This window comes from Sphaeramia orbicularis, chromosome 1, assembly GCF_902148855.1.
Source record: "Sphaeramia orbicularis chromosome 1, fSphaOr1.1, whole genome shotgun sequence".
In the NCBI taxonomy this organism is placed as follows: Eukaryota; Metazoa; Chordata; class Actinopteri; order Kurtiformes; family Apogonidae; genus Sphaeramia; species Sphaeramia orbicularis.
The window spans coordinates 39,201,036-39,227,788 of NC_043957.1; the positions used below are offsets into that span (position 1 = coordinate 39,201,036).

At 39.8% G+C, this 26,753-nt stretch overlaps 1 protein-coding gene across 3 annotated transcripts; it reads right to left on the reverse strand.

Annotated features, from left to right (window-relative positions):
• smarca4b (SWI/SNF related BAF chromatin remodeling complex subunit ATPase 4b) lies at window positions 1-25,671 on the reverse strand. Of its 3 annotated transcripts, none has more exons than XM_030137968.1 (33): window positions 25,456-25,671; window positions 24,807-24,939; window positions 22,709-23,272; window positions 21,457-21,555; window positions 20,623-20,881; window positions 19,578-19,704; window positions 18,545-18,718; window positions 17,706-17,879; window positions 17,438-17,611; window positions 17,266-17,313; window positions 17,052-17,182; window positions 15,769-15,826; window positions 15,559-15,668; window positions 14,997-15,144; window positions 14,295-14,458; window positions 14,117-14,183; window positions 13,886-13,996; window positions 10,457-10,699; window positions 10,212-10,325; window positions 9,325-9,432; window positions 7,831-7,917; window positions 7,534-7,580; window positions 7,286-7,452; window positions 7,009-7,172; window positions 6,408-6,635; window positions 6,214-6,291; window positions 5,592-5,810; window positions 5,231-5,493; window positions 4,802-4,910; window positions 4,602-4,703; window positions 2,719-2,851; window positions 2,414-2,553; window positions 1-2,267 (listed from the first exon to the last, which is right to left on the reverse strand). In XM_030137968.1, exons 1-33 carry the CDS (start codon window positions 25,669-25,671, stop codon window positions 2,232-2,234), a joined length of 4,995 nt encoding a protein of 1,664 aa, XP_029993828.1. In that variant the 3' UTR covers window positions 1-2,231. The 3 variants fall into 3 exon arrangements, with proteins under 3 accessions (XP_029993828.1, XP_029993821.1, XP_029993816.1); XM_030137961.1 differs by having other exon boundaries at window positions 15,763-15,826; XM_030137956.1 differs by having other exon boundaries at window positions 2,232-2,267; window positions 6,375-6,635.
• Between the last annotated feature and the right edge of the window lie 1,082 nt (window positions 25,672-26,753).

Consider the following 26,753-nt stretch of genomic DNA (forward strand, 5'->3'; position numbering starts at 1 on the left):
TTCATTTTTACTATGATTTATTGTTACATTTTAGTTCCAGCAACATTGACACAATACGTCACAGACAGATCCCAATAACTTAGCAGAGAAAAAGGTGATGCTTTGGTTGTATGCTCTTCGCTCTAGTTGCCTACCATAATGAGAAAAGTACAGTACTGAACTTGCGAGCTGTACACACGTGCATTGACATTATACTCTAAATAAAACTATACAGTATATCCAACACCATACAGCCATGAGGCATTCACAACAGAGAAGAGCCACTGTCCCTCTGGTCCTTTGTCTTAAAATTAAAAAACATAAAAAGTGCCAAAGTACATCAAACAGTTAACCATTTGGAAATCCTAAAATCACCACACAACAACTGAAGGAGAAGCAATTAAAGTTACAGTACGACCTCATGATTGGTTAAGTCTACAATCGACAGTTATAAGTGATTGGAAGTGTGACAGATAAGCAGCAGCAAAGTGGAGTCTGATACGGTTCCATACTGTATATACATTACTGAAGACTGACCTGGGCTCAACTCCACTGAATCTCAGTCAAACTGCTGCGGTGAGTTGCTAAACAGCTTCTGAGAAGTCTGGAAACACCCTGCGCCCACAGTGGGCTGGATCTCCAACTCAAACAGTGAGCCCTGGTCAGAAATATGTGATGTACACACACCTCAGTAATCACAGTGGTGCCTGACTGTTAGAGGACGCTGTTGCAACACATCGTTACGGTGAAGCAGAGGTGAAGCATCAGGTTTGTTTACGCCAAAAAGTATCGTAGATATATGTGCAAACACAGCTCTGGCTGACATTTTCTGTTTACATTTAGTGTTGTTTACTTCATTTCACTGGTTCCATCCAGTCTTAACCGAGTGAATGAGTGAACGTTACCACTGATTTAACCTTCATTTCTCGACATGATTCGTAAGATTAGTTGTAATTATTGAAATTAGATTGAGAAATGGAATATTAAACAAGTTATGGTGAAATTAAGCAAATACTGATGAAAAAATGTAATTAATTAAACACCTTAGTCAACACTGTCTAAATTATTATATTATTATTAAAATGACATAAAGTTAAGTTTGTTGTGATTCCATACTTCCTCTTACACACTTTTTATCTGATGGCCCTTAGTGGGACTTTCAATACCTATAGTATTAAATACCTATTGTCTATTTTGAGTCTGCCTCTGTTGGAAAAAATAACACTTTTGCCGCCTCCTATGCTCTATACTGCTTCATGTTTCTCATCCCGTCTGCACTTTCAGTCGTAATACAGTGTTAAACTCATTATTGTCTTAAGCCCTATTCACATTGGACTAGAACTACCTGTTGTCTACTAGTGATCTGCAATAACTGTGGAGATCCTCTGTGATCATAAGCCCCTGTGAATTTTCTATGTCTGCAAATTACTGACTATATTTCGACTCGATATTGCTGTGATTTGGTGGGTTCTGCAGCATTTTCTGCCTATTTCTTTTTCGAGGCTGCACAGGTGATGTGAAATGAAAGTTTTAAAAGTACTTTGGGTGGAAATTCAGGATATTCATGTCACGATATAACATAGATACTCACTGACAGAGTAAACTGAAACCCTTTAGAGAAGTGACGTCTCAAATGATGATGAAATGAACATCATGCATGATAGTTTACATTAGTTGAGATTTTCCTCTTTCAAAATCTTTCAAAAGTTATTTTTAAGAGATGAAACTTAGTAAATTAAAATAAAGATGCACTTTGTGTTTCTTGTGCTAATACATTGGATGAAACAGACATTGGTTGGTAAGTTCCAAATCACTGCAGGTCTCCAGGTTATACTATTCCCATGCAAATAGGGCTTTACACCAACTCTTTTCTGTGCTTTTTAAAAACTCCTTTACAAACATTTAAACAAAACACTATTAAACATTGTTCATTCAAGTTATTCTTTAACCATAAAGACAACATTATCTGTAAAACCTCCTCAAGTTACACAGTAAAAGAGCTCAAACGTGACTTCATGTAGTCATGTTCCCACTACCTTTACCTTTACATGTATATTAATGCAAATTAATGAAATGATTCACTTCTCTCTGCACCTGTAATGACCATATCATAAACTCTGTTCGATTTTTTCCTTTGACTGAGGATAAGTGGAGATAACTGAAGTGTGTTTTATTTAACATTTACTGAGGGTGGTGCTGGAGTAGGTGGAATATCCCTTTATGTCTTCTCTGGTCCCACATCACAGTAGAGTTCAGGATTCTTCATCAGTGGCACTAGGGGTTCGCTCCTGGAAAAGACAAAGACAAACAGATAATGAAAATCCTAATCAAACCATTTGGTGCAGAAGTGTTTACAACCTGGATCTCAACACAACTCTTAAATATTTATTTCTCTAAAATAAATCCAATTAATAACCAAACACAAGTCTGTTACCTCCTCTTGCTCTTCATCAGAGTCATCATCACTAACCACGGGTTTGGCTCGAGTGCGTCCAGTTCGTCTGCTTCGTCCCTTCCCTCGATCTCCAGCTTTATCTTTCCTACCAAGACGGATCTTCACTTTGACTGAGCGAGCTGGAGATGATATAATACACACAGAACATGGTTACAAGATAGGTAAGACTGAAAAAAGATACATTTAAATAAGATTTGGTGTTGAAAATAATGTAAAAGACTGACAAAAGAAGAACTCTGAGGGACTGGAAACATATATAAGCTGTTCTTTGCACAAGCACTTACATTCTGACTCTGAGCCTTCCTCTGGATCATCTTCTTCTTCTTCACTCTCCTCTCCCTCACTTTCCTCCTCCTTCTCGATCTTCTGCCTCAAACTGGTGAACACAGACTGGAGTACAATGGAGTCCTCATAGATCTGCTCACACACATAAAATTATCATTAAAATTACTCACTAAAGGAAGATGTAAACAACAAACAGATTTTTTTTTCAGCTTTAAAGGTAGTGACTCAACTGTTCTACCTACTTTTATCCATTAAATAAAACTTGAGGATTTTTGTGTGAAATTGATATTTATTGTGCAGGAATTTTGTCCATGAAATGACATTACCCTATAAGTCAAGAGATCTAATTCTAACCCTAATCACTCAGACTGCAGATATTTACTGTATTTCCTCTAATAAACACTTTAAGTCAATTACAAAATGGGTCTCACATAATAGGTTGAAATGAATAAAGAAAAGTGGTTATTAATTACAGGCCAGGAAGAAAATATAGATAATAACATGGATAAACCTTTAGTACCGGTCATGGAATGTGTTGTCAGTTGAGGACAATATTCACCTCAATTTAATACATTCAACAATATAACCCAGCTGTTTTCTACACATCTAAATCATCTTAAGTGTTAAGGTCTGACCTCCGTCACTGTGGGTCTGTGTCTTTTTTTGTGAAACTGTAATTTTTAGCATCTTACAAACAGTACAGGAAATCCACATCTACACAATGAATGTGTCTGTCAACTGAAATGCTAAAGGGCATGTAGAGAAACCCAGTGCAATACTTTTAACATAGCTGAAAACAAGATTCCATGGTAAGTAGGCCTTATTGTAGGTCTTTTTATTAAAAATAGAAAATTAGAAATAAAGGCCTGCCTGGTACCTTTTGCAGCTGAGAGAAATAAAGGCATCAACCACTATTTAAGGAAATACAGTCATGATAATGCATCAGTTTCCTAAATGTAGCAGCAGCTTAGACTGAGAATAACATTTAAGACAAGGGCAAATTGTAAATGTATGTAAACAGTATTCAGTAAAAGATTATAAGGTCTTCTGTGTTCATAAATGAACAAGTGGTGCAAGGCAAAAAAAACCCGCCCCTCACATGTGTTGTAGCTTATTTTGGCATTGATCCAGCTGATCTCACCATGGACATAGACAGCATAGCCAAATTTCAGCCATTATAAGTAAATGGGCAAAAAAAAAAAGATTTGAAAAATTCAATAAAAAAAATTTCGAACTTTGACCTACTTTTCCCAAAAAGGAATCACATTCATTTTGGGTCACTGGGAATCTATAAACCCAGTTTGCTATGAATTGCACCAATAGTTTTGCTACTAAGGTGTTAACAAACAAATAAAACAAACAAAGAAGCAAAGAAATGAAACTGCCATAGGCAGTGTGCTTGCCAGATGCCTTTTTCATGCTTTAAAACCTGACACTAGTGGTTTTTCTCTCTCTTCAAAACTTATAGGCAAAAATTGAGTATCTTGAAAATCATGACCTTGCGTTTGACCTTTCTAGGTCATCCAAGGTCAACAAAATTGGTACCAAATGAAAAGTCATATCTGACTTCCTATAAGTCGATAATACAAATTTTTCTGAACATGCAAATTAGGCGTTTGACCCCAACTTTGGCCTCTATCTCAGCTGTACTTTGGCCTACTATTGCCAAAAACTAATCAAGTCAACAAGAGACCATGGCAAATCATTTGGTGATGATTTGATATCAATAATGCTTGAAATGGGGCCGCCACAATGCATACAAACAAACAGACAGACATACAAACTGACCAATATGCTTGCCCTCCAGGAAGCAACAAACTGAACCAAAAACAATACTACATAATATATAATAATATATAATAATGTATAAAGTCTGCCTCACTAGTGACCCCTCCAGGTTGAAGGTCTGAGCATTTTGGAAAAGCAGCATCACATCTCTCTCCAGGTCTCCCAGACTGCGGTAACGGTGGCTTCGAATCCTCTCCTATAGTTTAAGATATAGTTGTAATGCATCTTTACAATAATGGGCATTTGTTTCTTTAGATATTTGTCATCAAACCAGCAGTCATTTTCAGACCTAACCTTGATCTTCCTGAAGTCCACGGGTTTGCGGATCAGTTCGTAGTACTCTGGCAGCTCTTTACGAGACGGCAGCTGGATGAACACTTCACTCAGCTGACGTCCACTGGCACTGCAGGTAGTGACACCATGAGACAGGATGAGATGAAACATGTAAATGTTTACCTTGATGATTAACTTTTGGATCCTATCTGATTATTTGTAGATTTTTTTTCTACTAACAGAACCTTTGAGTTCTGTCAGTAAATTTTAAATCTGTGGTAATTTTCCATGTGACATCTACAGGGAAAAAAATTACATAAAATAAATATTTCAATTATTTGTGTTGTGAGTTTTGTCCTTACTTCAGGAAAACTGAGAACTGAGAATTTCTTCTCTTTTCAGCCATTCACTGTCCCGATCTCGACCCTGAATGTATCCTACACCCTCTACCTGTCTTTGTACTTGATGACAGCATCCACAATCTTCTTCATCTTCTTTGTGAGGGCAGGAGGATTAGGGGAGAGTTTCTCAGCAGGTGGTCTTCCTCTCTTCCTCTGCCTTTTCCCATCTTCATCTTTGTCTCCCCGTCCACGACTCCCCGAGGAAGAGGAGGGACCGGGCAGATCCAGGTCACGGTCCCTCTTTCTCTTGCGGGTCGTCTTTTTGTGACGTACCTCTTCCTCCATCTCCTCCAGAGTGCCTTCCTCTATCGCCTGATCAGGAGTCAAATTAACAACAATAAAACAAAAGTGTACCTCTTAGTTTGGATAGCAAAGTAATTATTTGTATTTCTGTTCCTGAAAGTAATAACCTTGAGCCACTGTTTCTCAGTCAGTGAATCGCTGTAGTCCACCTCCTTCCGCTGCCGAGAACCTCGCCCAAACATTTTCTCTTCCTCTTCCTCACAGGTTAATCGCTCAACCTCAGCATCATCTTTCATGATCCAGGTGGGCAACTCATCTTCCTCCATCAGACGAGGTTTACGTCGTGGATTGCGGGCCTCCTCTCGACGTCGGTCTAGGTCCATACGCTGGTGAAGGGACAAGAAGAAGAGAGAGGAAGGAATACAAGCATAGAAGGAAGATTCTGGTTGAATTTGAGCTTTAAGTGAGCTGAATAATTCTGTTTTGTGTCTAAAGAGTGCAAAAAATCTAAATCTTACCAAGTGTATTTTTCTCATTTCTAGTCAAAATATCTCATCACACTTAAAATAAGACATAATCACCTAAAGAGTAACTTGTAAGTGAGATATAAGAACTTATTTTTAGACAATAGAATATTCAAATTTGAAAATCTTATTTCAAGAAATCTTACCAAGATATTTTTCAGTTGTTCCATTGGCAGATGTTTTTTTTTTTTTTTTTTTTTGCTTATTTCAAGATTTTTTTGCTTAATTCAAGATTTTGATTTTTGCAGTGAACTCAGATGCTCACCATAAACTGGTCAAACTCCTCCTCACTCCTAGCGATCATCTGGTTGACCGTCTCATCATCCGGAACCTCATCCTCTTCCTGAATACAGCAGACACACATTGGCAAGCAGAGCATAAGAAAGCACACCCTTTAAATTGTGTGTTGCAGGTGCACGCACACACATTCATGCGTAGACACACTTCCTGACCCCAGACCTCATCTTGCTCCTCGTGTTCCAGGATGGCCTGCAGGAAGGCCCTGCGCTCATGGCTCGAAGACTTCTGATCAAACATGCCGGCCTGGATGACCTTTTGGTCCACGTTCAGTTTGTACTTGGCAGCTGCCAGGATTTTTTCTTCCACACTGTTCACTGTGCAGAGGCGCAACACGCGCACCTCATTCTGCTGTCCGATTCGATGGGCCCTGTCCTGAGCCTGCAGGTCCTGAAGGAGTTTGGGAAGGAGATGGGAAATCAGTGTGGCTGAGATGGCTAAAAGAGCTGATTGAATGCTCCATTGCTTAAATGACATAAATTTTTATTTCGCTTCAGGTGAAAGAGGTGAAGTTCAGCAACATTTTAACATTATTCTTTAGTTAATCTCAACCAAACTGACCACTGGTCATCAATTCTTTGCCGTCAGCAGTCAGAGGCAGTGAATCATAAGCCTGGGTTTGCATCCCCATCAGCTGTAGTCAGAGAATTTTCACATAATATATCATATCCACAAAATATACTCCATAAACTCCTGTATTCAAAATCTAATGCAGTTGGCTCAAAATGTGTCTGCTCTGTGTTTAAATAAATATGCATCGTACCTGGTGAGGGTTCCAGTCTGAATCAAAAATGACCACAGTGTCGGCAGACTGCAGATTGAGGCCAAGACCTCCAGCTCTGGTACTCAGTAGGAAGATGAAGTACTCTGACTCTGGGTCATTGAAGGTCTTCAGTAACATTCCTCTATCTTCAGCCTTTGTGGTACCTGAAAATAGAAAAGAAGTGAGCTATGAAGAAGAAGGCAAAGCAAGAAATACATGAAAACACAGCAAATTTCTATATGAATAAAAAGAGAAGAAAACAAGCAAAAAGACTCACCGTCCAGACGCAGATACTTGAAGCTGCGGTAAGCAAAGTAATCCTCCATGATGGTCATTAGAGAGGTCATCTGACAGAAGAGGAGCACTTTGTGGTTTGTGGCTCTCAGCTTAGGCAGGATTCGATCCAACACTTCAAACTTTCCTGACGCTCGATACAAGTCAGGGCTGGAGGAGCGGAGAAGAAACAGGATTAAAAAATGTTGTTTTTGTGTTTTTGCTTTTGTTTCAGGAGAAAATAGGACTTACCCCTGGACTATACCACCAGAAAATCCTAGATGTTCAGAAAATGATTCCTGCAAAAATGATCACAAATTACTGCAAAAATTCACATCCATCATAGTAGACTAACATTTCAGTTTAAGTGAGATTTTAGTGTCATATTATTTAGGCTCATTTTTACTTTGCTGTCTATTACTCTCTGAGATGTTACACTTGCTGCTTTTTTTGAGAACTTGTCTACATAATTATGAAACACTTTCACATGCATTAGAATAAATAGTGACACCAACAACTGGAGGCATGTTTGTGCTTTCTCAGGGATACCTCTATTTGCTGGAACATATAAGGGTGGTTACAGATTTTCCTCAGCTGCATGATGGTGTTCATCAACGTCTTGGTGCCTCCTTTACCCTGATGAACGCAATTAAACAAAATGTTGAGCATGTATGTGCACTTTTACATTCAACATTCATTTAACCCATAAGGACCCAGTGTGACTTTTGTGGCAGTTATCAAATTAATTTTTCTCTGAACATCCAAATGGGTCATATCTGATAAACATGAAAAATGACAATGACATTTTACACCAATTATTTACATAGATTGATAGGATTAGTGGATCAACAGGTATTAAACATTTTAGATCAGTAGATGGTTTTGGTTGATGGAGGACGTTTGGGTCTTTATGGGTTATAAAGGTTATAAAGTAAAGTAAGAATCTCAAAGATTTTCATTTACATAGTTGTCTGTTAGCTCATTCTCTATCGTCACAGGAGTTAACACTATGGTGACTGAACTCATGACCCAATGACACAACTGCTAACAGTAGTGACGTATGTTCCATCACTGTTATAATAATAATAATAATAATAATAATAATAATAATAATAATAATAATAATAATAATAATAATAATAATAATAATAATAACAACAACAATTTTTATAATAGAACAGTTTTATATTGCGCTTTTCTAAGTACTCAAAGACGCTTAAGACGCTGTTGTGAGCAGTGACCTAGGATGAAGTAGGCAGTGCGTCCCAGTGCGTCACACATAGATTTGACTGAAACTGAGATTTAAACGGATGACAAAACAGATTTAGTTCATAGTGAGTAATTATAAAATTTTACCTCCACCACAAAGGTTATAGTGTGCAGCCCACTAGAGTCTGACACAAACACTTAAAAAGCAGAAAATATTGTGGTGGGTGGTTACAGCAACACAGTGTTATCATGCTTTTACTGTGAAACACACATTAGTTCCCACTGCATCTGCCAAATCGGATCTCTATGGATTCCTCTGATGTAGAATAAGACTTTTGTGAGGTGCTTCACGACGTCACACTTTGTGTTTCGTTTGTCAGACATTTATAGGTGCTGTCGATCTCGGGGATCCAACTAAAGAGGCTGAGCACAAAGTAAACTGAGGCACTGCTGTAAACAGACAAGGAGGTTTAATGGTATTTAAGAAGTTTAAAACTGTGATCTGCTGTAGGTAAAACACTGAGGAATGAAGTTAGAGTAAACAAGCACAGGTGAGGAGGTGAGTTAATAACCGAATAGCAATCACCAAAGAGAAACTCATGTAAACCTTAGAGATTGTTACTTTATTTTATTACTAAAAGTCAAGGAATGAAAATAAAATGAAAGTGTATGTAAATATGAAGTGTATGTAAAGAAAAAAACACAAAAGGCTCTGCTGGAGGTAAATCTATAGAGAAGAAAAAAAAGAAAAGGAAAAAGAAAAGAAAATGTTTTGTTTGGTTCCAGTGGTGAACGAACACTGAACTGACTGTGTCACGGTGCTTCTGGCCTCACCTTCTTGTCTTTCTCAGATCCATCAGTCAGCAGGACCCCCTTGGCCTGCATGTGTCTGTAGAGGACCCTCTGGAGAGACGACATGTCACATTTGATGACATACTCCACCTGAAGGAGAGGAAAGAAGAGTATAGTTAATGAAAGTGGACAAAGTGAGCCATAAAAATACAAGGCCAGCTAAGGATACGACGTATTTACCATCACATATAATCAGGGCCTAATTTGTCTGGATCCAGGATCTTCCACATTGACACTTCTTTCATCACTATCAAGTTATATGAATGCATTTTGTGTAATATTTCATCATAAACATGTTGTCATTCTTTTATTTCTCACTTTCAACACTGAGCCTTGAAATGTCTGCCTGGACTTTTTGCTTATTGGGAGTCTAAAAAGGTCAGAAAATGTCTCGTGTGTAAGTGCTTTTGCCCGTTTTTCCAGAATACTTGGAACTTTTGATATCTGGAAGTTATTAACAGTTTATTGAATGTTATAACAGTGTGACAGAACTTTAAAATGAGGGAAAAACACAAACACAGAATTTGACTTTAGAGTTTTAGTGGAGAAAAACTCACGGAAATTGTACATGAATGGACACCTTCCCTGGGCTTAGTTAGAGGTGCCAGTGAAATCACCATAATGACACCGTATTACCTATAAAGCGCAATGTCTCAGCTTTCAGAAACAGTTGGAATTTTTCTGACAACACAGACTGTGACAGAATGATGAGGCACTTGCGCAAACATGTCATTGACATCTCACTTGATTTTAAAGAGTTAAATCTTATTAAAAAGCGGTTTTGTGCATTCTTCTTTCTGTTTTAACATTTCTATGTTCCAGGACTTTCTGATTTATTTCCTATTTTTACTTAAATATGACAGATATACCTTCTCTGGAAGCTGTGCCTCCACTTCCTTCTTTAATCTTCGTAACAGGAAGGGACGAAGCACTTTATGGAGACGGCGAATAATCAAGATGGTCTCCTCTTCATTGAGATCCACCTAGAGAAGAAAATATAGATATTTTGCAAACAAAGCAAGATAATTATAGGACCTTCCACCTGTCATCACCTCTTGTAATACAACATTCTTATAAAGATCGAAACTGTGATGCAGTGACAAGTCGTGGCCACCTTCTCTCCTGTCATGGCAAAAGGAGCGTTAAACCACTGCTCGAAGGTGCTGCAGCTCTTGAAAATGGTCGGCAGGAGGAAGTTGAGAAGCGCCCAGAGTTCTGGAAGTTTGTTCTGGAGTGGTGTCCCGGTCAGCAGGACCCGCCGTGGGGCCAGATAGTGAGTGTTGAGGACCTGGGTCAGTTTACAGTGGTGGTTCTTCATACGGTGACCCTCATCTACAATCATGTACTTCCATCGGATCTAGAAGGGAGGGAGAGGAGAGGAGAGGAGAGGTGAGGAGAGGAGAGGAGAGAAGAGAAGAGAAGAGAAGAGAAGAGAAGAGAAGAGAAGAGAAGAGAAGAGAAGAGAAGAGAAGAGAAGAGAAGAGAAGAGAAGAGAAGAGAAGAGAAGAGAAGAGAAGAGAGGAGAGGAGAGGTGAGGAGAGAAGAAGAGAAGAGAGGAGAGGAGAGGAGAGGAGAGGAGAGGAGAGGAGAGGAGAGGAGAGGAGAGGAGAGGAGAGGAGAGGAGAGGAGAGGAGAGGAGAGGAGAGGAGAGGAGAGGAGAGGAGAGGAGAGGAGAGGAGAGGAGAGGAGAGGAGAGGAGAGGACTACTATTCAAGCTCATCCAAACTAAAAAAAGACATAATGACGATGTTTACATGCACACCAACATTTCACTATTATTCCAAATCTGACAATATTCTAATATCCTGTATTTATTATCAGTTATGTTTATTGTCAGCCACACAGTACTACATGAATGTGGTGCACTTGGACAAGAATCACAGGCTATGCCAAAGGTAAGAACAAAATAGTCAGTGCAGTTCAACTACCTCTGCTGCTATTGTCATAAACGATAAGTTGAGCTAAGGATTACGATATTACAAAAGTTGTATTTATATCAGGGTGCTTGCTCTTTCTCCACATAAAAATTCCTAAATTCCTAAAAAAAAAAAAAAGCTATTTATTTCCCCAGATCTTGACTTTATGTACTTTTATCCTGCGTGCCTATTTATTTGGTTGAGATTGTACCTGTTGTGTGTAGTAGAAAAGTTCATTTTAATAAATGTATGAATGAATGAATGCATAATTGGCAGTTAATTTTATTTTATTGACAGAAATATTTTCAAAACACATGGAAATCACAAAAGTCATGGATATCACACAAACAAGTTTCACTAAAATCAGTCCAGTACCGACCGCTTAGTGAAATCATATCAAGTTTTTTTTGCTTTCCTCATGTATTTATTTTCTTATAAGATTATGTGCCTTTGAGTACAGTCTAAAAAGCGACTGAGGGAAGCTTTTTTCCATACTATATTAACCCATAAAGACCCAAACGGCCACTGGTGGCCACAAGCATCTACTGATCTAAAATGTTCAATATCTTCTGAACCACTGAACCTATCAATACATGTAAATAATTACCTTCGCCAAGGAGGTTATGTTTTTGCCGGTGTTGGTTTGTCTGTCTGCGTGCAAGATAACTCAAAAAGTTATGGACGGATTTGGATGAAAATTTCAGGAAATGTTGATACTGGCACAAGGAACAAATGATTAAATTTTGGTGGTGATTTGGGGGGGGGGGGCACTGATCTGCCTTGGCGGGGTCATCAGATATGACCCATCTGGGCGTTCAGAGGCTCTGTAGTGAACGTGGAAACGCCATCATCTTGTACAACATCGATTCACCAGTAAAACTCATGTAGTTTGATAAATGATAGTGGATGTAGACACTTGTTTTACATTCAGTTATTGATATCTAGGCTGAAGAAGTCACTTTTACTTCAGTTTTCTGCTTTTGATATATTAACCTTCAACTTTAATCTCAAGTTTTATGAACATCCGCATGATCAGTACATTAAATACAGGAAAATACATAATTTTCACTGAAACAATGCTAAATACACAGGATAATAATAAAATAATTCATTCATTCATTCATTTTCTGAACCGGCTTTATCCTCACTAGGGTCATGGGGGTCGTTTGGAGCCTATCCCAGCTACTTACGGGCGAAGGCGGGGTACACCCTGGACAAGTCGCCAGTTCATCGCAGGGCTGACATATAAATAATAAAATAAATGGTGATAAATCACTTTTTTTAAATAATAAAATAAATGGTGATAAATCACTTAAGAAAGGTTGAATCTACAGAAAATTTACTTTGGGAAATGACACAAAAGTAGCACTGAGTCTTTATGGGTTAAGACTTTCACACAAAATTACAGACTTCTGCAAAACAGTGTTTCAAAACTCCATACTTTTTAAACTTTCAAGACCTGCGCAAGCACCCGGTTATATGCACCACAAAACCTCCAAAGCTGAGGGGGAAGAAAAAAGAAAGTATGCGGTTGTAACTTAGGAAATCACAGTTGAAGTAGTTTAATGCATAAACTTTCAAGTGTTGATCAATGTGTCATGTCATACTGACTTCCTGTTGGTTGAGCAGACTTAGGTCATAGCAACTTCATACTGTGAGATGGTAAAACTACATTTTTATTACTTTAATACTGTAAATTTTATCTCGAGTTGTGTTTGGTTGCAAGACTGTGATAACGTCCATCTGTGAACATCTGTAACTGTGTGACATAGGACCACTAGTTTTTGTGATCTTTGGTCTGGGGCACCCCAACATCATAAAGCATCATTGGCATTAAAACAAGAAAGATATGCTGATAATATATGGGCTTTATGTGGATTTTTTGGGCATATTTCAAACATGCATCTACATTGGGATTTTACTGTTGACCATCTCAAGAAAGTGGTTGAAGGAATCAAATCTTCTGCCTATGGAAAACTTGTTGACATTAATCACAGTATACACAATCATATTCAAATTGGAATGCAGTATTAGTGGAACACGTATTTGCATTAAAAAAGTAAACAACTCAATATGAATATTATCTTTTTTGGAATAAGAGCAAAAAAACCCAGACTGTTCTGTGCATGTAAACATAATCAATGTAATCATAAGGAAGATGTCTTGCCCAGTTTGCCCTCATGACCCAAACTGGCTTGGTCCCAAACTCAAGTCTTGAGCCACCACATGGAGAAACTCTCTCTTGAACTACAATACCCACCTTGAAGCACAGTCAGGAAGTCTATATGATTACATGAGTGCATGGCAGCATGATGGCCACAGTGGGAGATGCAGTAAACGGGGGGGGGCGTCAGTGTGTGTCAGCACCTAGGAGAGAGCACTGAGACGCAGCACAGGGGGCGGTCAGATTGGCCAGGATGACAGAGTTTTAGAGGGATTTTGGGGTTTAGGAGGTGGGATCCAAGAAACCAAAAAGGAATAACACCAAACCCTCAAGCAAAAGGTGAGATTTAGCAAATAAAATAGTTCAAAAGCTACTAAATGTTGTTGCAGGCAGGTGTGCATGCAATGCCTAGGTGTGTGTGTGTTCCCTTCTGCCTGTGTTTGTGTCCGTCCTCTGAACTCACCTTGGCCAGTACTTGCTTATCCTTGATGATGTACTCGTAGGTGGTGAGTAAAACGTTAAACTTTCCGCTACGAAGCTGAGGGACAAAGGCTCTTCTGGCAGCAGGTGACCCCTGAAAGTGATCAAAGATGTTTAAAGCCAATACTTATATGAATTACAGCAACTGCAGAGACACAGAGTAAAGTCCTTAGTGTATGTGGAGGAAGTAAAATACAAGTAGTTTGACGCTTACCTTGTAGGAGACTTTGACAACTGTCGGCGCCCACTTGTCAAACTCATACACCCAGTTAGAGAGTGTTCTGTCAGGAAGAAACACCTCCGTGACTTCATTTATGGAGTTTGTCTACACTGAGAAGTTGCATTGACAAAACATACAGAATATATGTGTATATAAAAAAGATTTCGCTCACGAGAGGGGTACAATGATGAGGTAGGGTCCATTGAGCCTTTTGTGCTCCATGAGGTATGTGATGAGTGCGATAGTTTGGATGGTTTTTCCCAGACCCATCTCATCTGCCAGGATCCCATTCAGGTTGTTGTTGTAAAGAGAAACCAGCCATTCCAGACCCTTAATCTGACAGGCAAAGACAGACGAGAAGAGAAGAGAAGAGAAGAGAAGAGAAGAGAAGAGAAGAGAAGAGAAGAGAAGAGAAGAGAAGAGAAGAGAAGAGAAGAGAAGAGAAGAGAAGAGAAGAGAAGAGAAGAGAAGAGAAGAGAAGAGAAGAGAAAAACTAGCAAATAAAAAACATGAACATACATTGCACATTATTGCACAATTCCAATGATCTTTGTGTTGCTTTTATCGTACATTTGTTTCTATCCTGATGCAACAAGTTCTGAAAATTAAAACTGACATCAGATTTGTGCAAATCAATCAGAAACAACTTTAAATTTTTATGAGCAGTTTCCACTCTTATCAAAACTTTCCTGAGATGGGGTTATATAATGCAATATTTCTGGTATCCCCACTTTTCATTTTTCAGTTGTCATTACTCTTAGTTCATCAAAGTAAAGTACAAACATGTACCATTAAAACAATAGGAAGAATCTACACTGTATCCACCTCTAATGCACATATAGTTGACCATGATTACTGACTTGGTTTATTTTACCTGATACTGTTTGAGTTGTCCATTTATCAACAAGCTGGACTGTTTCTCCACCTTCTCAGTGACGGCGTGAGCCACAGAGTAATAAGACTGGAGCCCACGGGCAAATGCTGCACCGCTGTACTCATCATCCACATCCTGCTTTGCATTTCTGTAAAGGAAAACAGAAACATGAGGAAAACTTTATTAAATGTAATTGAAGTGAAACACCTCAGAGAAGAAGATGCACATGCATTTTAAGTTTGGGTCATCTGGTACAGGTTTTACTCCTGGTCCTCAGGATCAGGTATGATGAAACTGATTTAAGTTCATATGCTTTGTATCTGAGTAACTTCCTGAATATGTGAGGTATGATAAAATTGTCAGGTCTTTTAAGTCAAACCTAAAAACATTGTTGTTTACTGAGTAAACTTCTGACTGTTTATTTACATACTGTCTTATTTTGTGCTACTAAATTTACCTTGGGTTGCCTTACATGGAAGTGCATGCAAACATGTATATCTGAGACAAGATAAATACAGCTAAAACATGCACTAATGTGTTGAGGTTCATTATGTGCGCTTACTCGATGATGTGCCGGACATCCACCTCTGACACGTCTTCGCTGTCAGGATCTGTAATCTTCTTCTTTTCTTCCACTGGAGTGGCTGATGGGTGAGGCTCCTCCTCTTCCTCCTGTCCAGACAGATGGTCCAACAGCTTATCAGTGAAAAGTTGCTTGTACTCCCACTGGATTGGTGAATATGAGGCTAGATTTAAACATGCTAACCCCCACCTCTTCCTCCTCCTCCTCCTCACTGTCTTCACTGTCTGAGCGGGGAGCAACTTCATAACTGGACAGACATGCAAGAATCCCAAAATAACAATGTGAGAGATATCAGAATATTTTAACTGCTTGTCTCTCTTATCTTACATCTTTCATGGGGTAAGTTCTGTGTTCAGCGGAGATCAATGACAATGAGTGATGTTAACATGTGCAAACTTAGGATATTAGCTAACATGCATAATAAGAATGCATATTAAAGTTGAACAGTTTAAGTGGCTAAAATGTGTGTTCTAACATAATGCTGTGCGGTATTGTCCAAATAATGCATCATTCAGGGGAAGGCGTAACACAGGTCTATACAGACACAGGATTTGGAAGTAAAGTTATTCAGGACACCTGCAGGGATTGTTTACATCAAACTTCAAGGATAAATTGTCTTCACCCTCTGTAAATGTAAAGTTATTAACCCATTAGGTGTTAGGCTAAAACAGCTGTCCAGTGATAAATTGAAATTGAAGCAGTTAAAGTACTGTGAAAGACTTGAAAACAAAATCAGTTCACTTCCAGAGACTAGGATACTTTAGGTTCCCCAAAAAATTCTGGAAAAAATAAGTTTTCAGCGAACATGTAATACAACTTACAGGTTTTCTGTACTATTGCAGATGATAAAGTCTTGAAAGCTGATTTAAACAACACCTACAGGTGTAACAACACTGTCTGTATCATCAGATCTTTGTCTATAAAATCAGTGTTACTACATCATCTGAAGCACTATTTGGACAATGCCACTCAGCAACAAGCAGTATAGTAGTATCATCATATCACTTAAGGAAGGCAGACCATTACAATCTTTAAATTAAGTGGGCCCTCTCTTTTAGAAAAAATATAGAAGCATGCTAAAATTTTTGACCTGTTATTTACAACAAAGTCTAGTTTACACCATGTATGTGCACTTTGTCACATTTCAGTTTCAGTGTCTTTTTTTCATTCATTTTGTGAAGTGCTTAGGTCGCGGAGTGTCAAGAGTCTATCCCAGATACTAACAGGCGAATGCAAGGCACAACCTAGACATGTCATCACTTCATCACAGGGCTGATCCATACAGACAAACAAGCATTCACTCTCACATTCACACCTATGGGCAATTGAGATTGACCAATTCAACCGTCAAGCGTGTGTCTTTGGATGCACACACACAGAGGAAACATGCAAACAAACCCAGGACTTTCTTGCTGTGAGGCCACAGTGCTAACCACTGCACTACGTTTCCCCCCCTCTTCAATCAGACTAACCCTGGATTCATCTCCAACCAGGTCTCCAACTGTCCAGCTTTTGGAGCGTCCACACCTGTCAGGATGTTCCCACTGTCCACATGTATGACTTTCACTGGCAGGTCGCTCATCTGACTTGTCTCGTCCAGCGGCTTCAGAAAAGAGGCTATGAGTTACAGCATCTCATGGACTGCACTGGATCAAAATAATTCAAATGCCTACTACGGATACTCACCTCTCCATCAGGTCCCAGGGCAGGAGTCTGGCCCTCAGCATTCTCCAACTGCAACACAGGAGACCATCAGAAATGTAAACATGCATACAACATGTTTAAACTTACACACTAGAATGGATCACATGTAAGACAGAAGACTAATGAGCTTCCTACATGTAGTATCTTCACAAACCTTCTTCTTTTTCTTCCTCTTCTTCTTCTTTTCCTTGAGGGCCTGTGCCGCTTTGTGGGCTCTGACCAACTCAGTGAGGTTGGCAACATACTCGTCAGTTTGTTGCAGCAGGTAGGCCAGACGTTTGTCCTTTTTCTGATCAATCAGTTTACGGTAGCCCTCCTCATCCTCAGCCTACAGGGGACACGTACAGGTCAGGTCTCTTACACATAGAATCTATATTCTTGTCAAACTGTGTATGTGAGTTTCCATCATGCTTCACACCTACCATAAGTCTCCTCATTCTCTCTTTCTCAATACGTTCATTTTCTTTTTTCTGCTCCCGTTCCGTATTGGCATGGTATGTGGCCACGGCCTTGGTCAGTTTCTGAATTTTGCCTGTGATGGAACGGTGGTACTCTTTGAAATCTTTGGCATGCTGCAGGATGCTGTTGAGGTACTCCTAAGATTAAAATGGGAACATGGAAAGAATATGAATGATATTATAATAAAATTCATTTGTAAAGCAAGTGTTTCATTAAAAAAAAAAAAAAACAAGAATTAAAATGATCTCACAACCAAAGCAATAGAAGAGTAGGGTCAAAAACAGGATCATAAGGTAATAAAACACTGCAACACTTCAGGAACTCATAAAAGCTTTATATTAAAATATTATTTAAGATGGCACTACAGGTGTATTGCAAAAGGTCTTTAGTCACTAGAACATATTTAGAAATATCCAGCAAAGTCTCTTCCACTAAATGGACCAAGTATAAAAGTGGTTAAAAATCATTTATACGAACTGGAGTAGGGCCATTTAATGTCTTGAGAGAGAGAGATAAGTAAAGTAATAATAAAAATAATAAAACCAATGCAACAAGCAGCCAGTGTAAATTTGCAAGTACAGGAGTGAAATGTTCAGATTTCTAAGTGCCAGTTAAAATCTGGGCATCAGTCTACTGAACCAGTTGGAGATGGTGAAGGAAGCTCCTACTGATGCTGGCATAAAGTTGCATTGCAGGTTTCTCCAGAAAGCAGAAAATAAATATATGTCTGACCTTTTGTAAATCAGAGGAATGTAGATAAGAAAACTTATCCAATCACTTGGCGGTAACGTTCTATTTCTACCTGATGTTTCTGTCTCCGTTTGCGCTCTTGCTCAATCTTCTGTTGTTTCTCCAGTTTCTCTGTGATGCGGGCCTCTCGCAGAGACTGACGCTTGCTGCGCTTGTAGGCCTTGGCATCAAGGGCAGTTTCCAGAGCGGTGTCACGACGCATACATACCACCACCTCTTGACGCAGCTGTTGTATGGATAAGTACACAGAGTCTCTGTCATGTTTGCAGAGTAACTTACACGCATGTATTATACATATATGAGTAGGTATTTATAAGCTTTTTAACATTATGTATAACAACATTTAGGGAGATAAAATCTTTAGGTGAAAAATGTCAAATTACTGCTCAGTAACACTCGGGCTTGGAACAGACATCCATTTCTGAAGTTTTACGCATACATTCAAAACATGCGGTTCTTGACAGAAATTGATATCAAGTAGGACAAAACCTTTTAGAAATTATGTTCAACTATGCTGAAAATAAATTTTGGTGTAAAATATTGAAAAGTCTCTGTTTTATTGACATGAGAATGTGGTAACACGTGGACAGGCTGCCATAGTAACCCATGGATGACTCTTTATCATTACTTTCTGAAAGTTTCACTCAACTATCTGAATTATAAGTAACTTGAAAATTAAAAATTGATATTTTTGTGGTAACACGTGGACAGAGCCTTTTAAGTGACGCACAAATGTTCAAACTCATAAATATCACTAATATTCACAAAATAATGGAAATCTAATTAAGATTGAATAAACTTTACCATTTTTCAGATTTCGTTTTTAGTGTCAAATTCAAGCTACGGCTATGATGTAAAAAGTACAATAGATAAAATCGATTGTAACTTTTTTTCTACAAGTGGTATTTTAAAAAGGATAACAGCTCCATAAAATAGAGATCCTTGGCTAAAACATGAGTCCACTTGATAAATGATGTGTGCAAATGTACTTTTTCATGTTGATGTTCACTTTCGCTTGATCAGACCCATAGGTCAAATCCTCACCAAAACCCCTCACAAGGTCCATTCACAGTAAGTAACTGTACCTGTCTCTGAAAGTTCAGCAGTCGCAGAGCTTTGAGCTCTATAGTAGCTTTGGTACGCAGATCACCAGCCAGAGAGCCTGGCAGGTTCTCCAGTTCAGCAATACGATGGGTGATGCGAGCCTGTAACCTAACAGAGCCAAAACACTGCATTACTTTCATCCCATTAAAAGTCTGGTATGTACCATCCTACACATGCTTTTACTTCAGTATCTCTGGTAAATTAGGGAACTACTGTTATGCACCACTTTTTGGACACATTTGTTTTGAATGATCCATTCTCCGCTGAAGAATGTGACACTACATACCCCAACAGATTCAATCATTAAAGCTTACAACCTATGCGAAGCAGTAACAGATTCTGAGTTTGCCAGAGACAAATGTGTAGTTAATCAACCAGCCAAGTTTGGATGATTAAAATAACTGGCAAATACTTGAAATTAGGATTCATAATCATGGGTAAAAATACTGGGGCCACGAACGGAGCTGAATCCACGCCAAATCATGAGAAAAACTGGATCGTCTCTTAAGCGTCAAATACCACTATGACCTGAAAGAATAAATTCTCCATCAAGCAGCTTTACTGGACGTGTACAGTCATATATATTTGAGCCACGGAGCAGACAATGCTGACTTATCCAAGAATCTACCTTGTTCCTCTCAGTCTGCAAAGGAACAGTATTTTTTTCTTCTTTTTATACAAGTTAGTGATATGTATGACTGATATAATCTCACTGAGACTGACTGGAATAATCACTTATGCTGGTGCACTTTAGTGTCAGGGGCAAGTTCATAGATAATTCATGACACATCCATAAACAACTTTATCGCTAACATTACAAAAAGTAATTTACTCACCGACCCACCCACTCAGCAGATCAACTCTACAATACATAGGTGGTTGTCCTTTCACATGTATTGAGGATGTGTTTCGAGCAAACCTCTAAGTTTCCTTTACACAGACTTTAATGGAGTCATACCTCACTCACTGAGCCAGTAAACTAAACAAAATAGGGAACACTATGTATCTCTGATGGCTCTGGTGTACCTGTACTCCCTTTCCTGCAGTATCTCCACTGGGTCGAGGCCACAGGGTTTCTGGATGGGTGTAATGCGGTTCTGCTTGGCATGGTAAGGCATCATGGGAGTAGGCTGTGCTGGTTGGCTAGGAGATTGAGTCTGCGGAGGCATCACTGGAGAGGCAGCCGGAGGAACCGAGGGGGGAGCGGGAGAGGGCCGCCCAGTGGGCTGAGGGGGGATCAGCTTTTGGGGTGCATTGGAGGGGGCCGCTGCATTCACCATAGGGCCTGTGGAGAAATGAGGAAACAGCCACTGTAGTCTACTCGATGGAAAAGACACAATGAAGTAATAACAGTATTTACACACCTATATTTATAATGCACTAATGTGTTGCGGTCAAATAGTCTTTATTGTTTAGGAATGTTCTTAAACTACAGACAGGAGCTTCAGTGCTGCAGGATGCATTGGACCGTCTTTTGAAAAAGGAAAGGAGGTAGTGCCATCCTACAATTCCTTTTGGTAGCAACATCAGAAGCAATGCACCATCATGTAAGTCCAATCAGAGCTTCCCAGCACTACTTTTGTCTTTTGCTACTTTCATATGAATTCTCCTTCACATATTTCTTTCACTACATTATGTTTTGCCCACACAGGAGAACTACAGATATAAATAATCTATGAATGAAAGCTCTTCTACATAATATGCCAGCTGGTCTGAAATGTACAAGCTGGAAGAGATGCATTTCATGTGTATGCACAGCCAGTAATATTAGTTTTCAGCAAAAAAATAATAAACAACAAATAAGACCATGTGTATTTTTAAACATCCTAATTATCTCTGTCCGTAAGCAGTAACATTTACCTTCTGGCCAGGACTTTGGAGGTCCATTAGGGTTTTGTCCCTGCATACCAGCTGGGGTCCCAGATGGGCCTGGGGGAGGCATGTTGGGACCCATCATACCTAAAGAAACAAAGTTTAAGAGTATGTTTGCAACAGTTGTTGAAGACAGTTATATTGTACCTTCATATCAGAGCGTAGAATAACACTGACTGAAAAAGTGGTATACACTTTTTAGAGCACAGACTTTGTTAAATCACAACAGCCTCTTTATCTGATGTGTAAATTGTTGTGTAAGTTGTGTAAATGTGGTAAATGGTGGTAAATGGCTACCAACATCTACAATATCTGACAGCAAAATAAACTTCTGTCTTCAGCTGTTAAGAAATGTAAACTATAAGGCAGACCTGGGCATTGTACGGCCTTTGGGCCACATGCTGACCCTAACTGGCAATTAAAAGGCCATGCAAATATATATCATTGTAACAGATGCAACCAATACAACGCCACTGCCTTTACTTTGAAGGGTGTGCTAAATTCACATTTTTTCACATGTACTTTCCATACTTAACATAAGGCTTACGCACTCATTGGTTAGTTGGTCAGTTTCAGCCCATGAACATGTCAGCTACTGCCCAAAAAAGAAAGATTGATACTGAATGCAGAGTTTTTAACAAGACATGGACTTCTAAGTATTTCTTTACTCAAGTCAGAGGTAAAGAAAAAGAAAAAGAAAAAGAACTGAGATATGCAAACAAACAAAGTTGGATGCATTTATAGTTTTTCATGTTAAGTTAATGTGGAGCTGGTTTTGCACATTTTTGAAAGTGTTTTTGTAAATATTCATTAAATAGTTGTATTCTGTGCTCTACATTTTCATTTTATCATTGTATTGTTGTATTTACTGTATTTATATCATAGTAAAGTAGTAGTGTAAGTAGTATATATATAGAGAGACATACAGTATATTGAACAGAGCTGCAAGTGTACTGATCTGGCCCCTAACGACTGTCAAAGTTTCTCATGTGACCCCATAAGAAAATGAATTGCCCACCCTTGCTATGAGGGACCCTGTCAATCTCAGAGGCACCTTCTGTGTCAGGTAACCTTTAAAATACTAGAAAAGGTAAAAACAACTCCTCCAAAGGTTACAAATGATAACATCCTGCTTAAAATCTAACACACAGTTTTAGCATGATAAGTAGCATGCTACTATTGGACATCAATGCAGCTCAACATTTGTATCTATATTGGTCATCTCCTCCCCATTCCTCACCGTGAGCACGGCTGTAGCTGGAGCCCATAGGTCCGGGCCCTGGTACTGGTCCTGCAGGCCCTCCTCCTGGCCCGCCTCCAGCTCCAGGAGCCAGACTGGGCATGGGCTGCTGCTGCTGCATCCCAGGCATGGGCCTCTTCCCCTGGACAGCCATCTGGAGGTGGTCTGACAGGGGCTGTCCCCGGGCCAACATCTTATAGGCCATGATTTGGGCTCTGAGCTGGTGGAGCTGGTTCTGGTTGAAGGGAGTAGGACCCCCAGGGCCACCAGGACCTCCAGGGCCAGTCGGACCACCTGATTCAAGACCCGATCCAAGAGCAGCAACACTGGAACCAAGACTAGGTCCAGGGCTGGGACCAGGGCCAGAGCCACCTGGAGGGCCAGGCCGGTTATTGGGACCCAGTGTGTGCTGGTCTCCACTGGGACCATCCAAAGGTGTAGAGGCAGAGCTGGGGCCACCAGAGGAGGAGGAGGAAGAGGACGAAGCCATTAGAGGTCCTGAGGGAGGACCATTTGAAGGGACAGGACTGGAGTGGTCTGAACCACCTAAAGGAGAGTGATAGCCTTGAAGAAGACAGACACAGACAGGAAGAGAGAAGGAGAGGATGGGCACAACAGGAAAACACTCACATTAAACAGTTTCTACAGAAATTGTTGAAATTATTCACCAAAAGTTATTTATCCCCCATCCTGTTGTCTCTTAAAATTTAAAGCAACCACTCAAACCATCCTTGGTTCTTTCTTACCATTGTTGGTATGTGATTGTTATTGAAATATATTATAAGTTATGCAGACTATTATTTAGATAGTTAGTATGTGTAATATACATCAGTTTTCCTAATCTGTTTAATATCTGTTATTTACATTATTAGGACTCTGAACAGATGTAACTTTATTATTAAGGAGGCAAAAGTAATGTGTTATGTTGTATAAATGTGAGATGGGGGTGGGATTTCATAAGTTGTCTTCTTCCCACTCCTTTTTGAGCAGTACATGTTGAATTTATTTTGTTATTACTAGTGTACATGGCAATTACTATAGTGTCTTGATCACCTTTATTTATTAATGTATTTGCTCTGATATTAGTTCCTTGTACACATAAAAATGTTTTGTTTATTTCATCTGCTCAAAACAAATGAATGAATGAATGAATGAATGAATGAATGAATGAATGAATGAAAGCAAACATTCATGATGAGACAAGCTGACCCTTACATCTACTTACAATGCACCAATGGGCAACATGGTGAAGATCTCCAAGTTTATAACAATGCAACTAGAAGTATAGTATTGTTTACATAACAAGCTATTGTGAGTGGAAATAATCTTTAGCACCTCAAAATATGAAATCTGATGTGATAGTGAAGTATTTGGTACAAGTGCATTTCCAGTGTTGATGCTGTCCATGGGTTTGAAGTCATAGAGGCACAGCTGTTCCACAAACACATCAGTGTAGGGGAGGGGGGGGGGTTCTCTCTGTCTTCCATTCATACTCTGCAAATATTGCCAGCACTCAGCTTTAAAAAGGGTCACCAGCAGACTTCTCTATGCACTGAATAGCTGTTGAAACAGTTGATGTGCCTCACAAACAGCCACTGGCGACATGTTAAACTACGCTGCAGGCAATGCCATCAGCTGACTTGAGTCGAGCTGTGATGGGCCAGTTCACACCACTGCAACTTTCCCTGTGACTATCTGGAACGGTTTCTTCTGATTGTGAATCTTCAGTCTGGGTTTAAAGGTAAAGGCTGTTGATTTGTTTGGTTTTCCTGTATCCTCTCCTTATCAGAGTGCAAAGATGATGCTTGAGCGTGCTGCCTGACTTTTAACACTCCCTGTGTTTTTATAGCTGCATCAAGTCTTGGTATTGCATGATCTTCAGAATGCTGATATTAAAAGACACACTGTTAGACACCAATGGCTCAAGGTTAGGTTCACAGCTTGCAACAGCAGCTACACTCCCAGTAAACCACATGTGGCCACATGAGGCCATATGACCACAGCCCTGAAGATAAGTCATTACCGCACTGACAAACACACCTTACACAATGCTGGGATGGATCTGATTGCTTCACCTGCATACAAGCAGCATGCCTACCTTGTGAGTGTTGGTCTAGAGGACTGGGTGGGGGGCCCATTCCACTGTGCCCTCCCTGTCTCATCGACAATCCCTTCATCTGACCAAAGCGGCTCTCCTCACTCATGCCCTTCTCATGCATACCCTCCATGGGCTGTGGAAAAAACAGAGTGGAATTGTGCATTAAGGAATTTTTTGGCATTTGTAAACAATATACAGGTTTGCTACTAAAAAGGTTGATGTAAAAACATAAAAATGAGTAAAAATCTGAGGTAGAATGTCAAAAGTTGAAATACAAAGAAATGACGATTTTAACCAGTTTACAAGTTCACAGTCATAGTTTTTTTTCCTTAAACTGTATTGAAAATATATAGTAGGGATGCACTGGCAGTTGACCAAAATTTACATTTCCTGTGATCAGTAGGTTATAAATTTATAGTGATATATATATATATATATATATATATATATATATATATATATATATATATATATATGTATAATAAAAAAGGAAAACTGAAATATAGTCCATGAAAGATGTCATGTATTATGCACAAATATGTAAAAGTGATGTAATTCTATGTGTACAAACAAACACAAAACCAACTAAAACAAAGACCATCCCTGGTACAGCCGTGTCCCTCAGTGGGACAGGTGGACATGACCTTACTTTGTGTAGAGGGTGCAAGTTGTCCTGGCCATATCCAGACGGCCCTGGCTGCGAGTGTCCAGAGGAGGGGGGACCAGGGCTGGGGCCCATCATGCTGTGAGAGGAGCCTGGGGAGGGTCCGGGGCTTGGACCTAACATGGCCCCAGGTGAGGGACCCGGACCGGGGGAAGGACCTGGGCGAGGGGTACCCCCCATGGGGGGGTCTGGCGTGGACATTGCCCTGGATCTCCTGCTCCTCGTGGAGCAGCAGGGACCTGAGAGGAAAGAGAGGAGGGAAAGGATGAGAGAAGTTGTGAGAAGTGATGGGGAAAAGGAGGAGTTAGAGGAAGAAAATGATCTCAGCAAAACTGAAATGATGCCAAGGATGCAAGTGCAAAGTAAGTTACCTAAAAAAACATCTGTTTATTGGTTTGATTCGACTAAAGACAGGAAATCTACCTGAAACTGTGCATGTATGATAAAAGTAGGTGCACATTTTTTGCGGTCTGTGGGTGAAACGCCTATCAGATAAGGAGTCACCATTCTCCTGCTGCGCTGCACCAAATCACCCGTTGCGTGCGTTTGCAATTACAGCTGCGGGATCTACCACTGAACTTGAACTGTACACGGGGAAATACAGTAAATTATGCACATGAGTCTATGCTACTAAAAATTCTCCCAGAGACCATGAAAGGGTGTCTCGTTAAATATAAAAGGGGAATGGCGGACTGTGCTTGTGCGACTGACCTACCCGCATCAACGGGACAAGCTGTCCCAGGTGGATTTCTGCGCTCCCGAGTTGATATTTGGGGGAGATAAAAGAACAGGCAGCAGTTGTCGCAATTAGTCCACTCACCCTCTTTGTAATCTGCCTTCAAGCGTTGATTTGTTTCACCGACGTGGCTCGAGCGCCCCCCTACACCGTTCTATGACCGAATGTCTAGTCACGGCCGTCCGCCAATGCGCATGCGTGCGCAGCGACAGCAGAGCTGCATTCACAGGGTGCATCAGGTCTGTGAGTGTGTACAGGCTTCAACATCCTTCTTCCGAAACCCTGGACCAGCAGTCTGAGAGTCAGTAACAATGTTAAACAAACGTACTTTTCACATTCTACTCGGTTACAGTCAGTATCCCATTAATTATCATAAACAGGAGATAAAATAGTGTTGTCTCATGAGTCTGCAGTTAGACAATATACAATGTACAGTGACTGGATTCACACAAGAAATATGCAAATTAGACATTATGGAAAAATGGTAAAAGACCATAGGATTTACATAGTAGAAATAACTAACTCATAAAATAAACCTCTTGCAGAT

Excerpts from the sequence above, each read along its gene's own strand:
- smarca4b (XM_030137956.1), bottom strand. The coding sequence starts at position 25,671 with ATGTCCACGCCAGACCCCCCCATGGGGGGTACCCCTCGCCCAGGTCCT. Across the intron at positions 10,700-13,885 it reads ATAAGCAAGTACTGGCCAAG|ATCCGATGGAAGTACATGAT; the intron begins GTGAGTTCAGAG and ends CCTCCCTTCTAG. Across the intron at positions 2,268-2,413 it reads CTGATGAAGAGCAAGAGGAG|GAGCGAACCCCTAGTGCCAC; the intron begins GTAACAGACTTG and ends TGTCTTTTCCAG.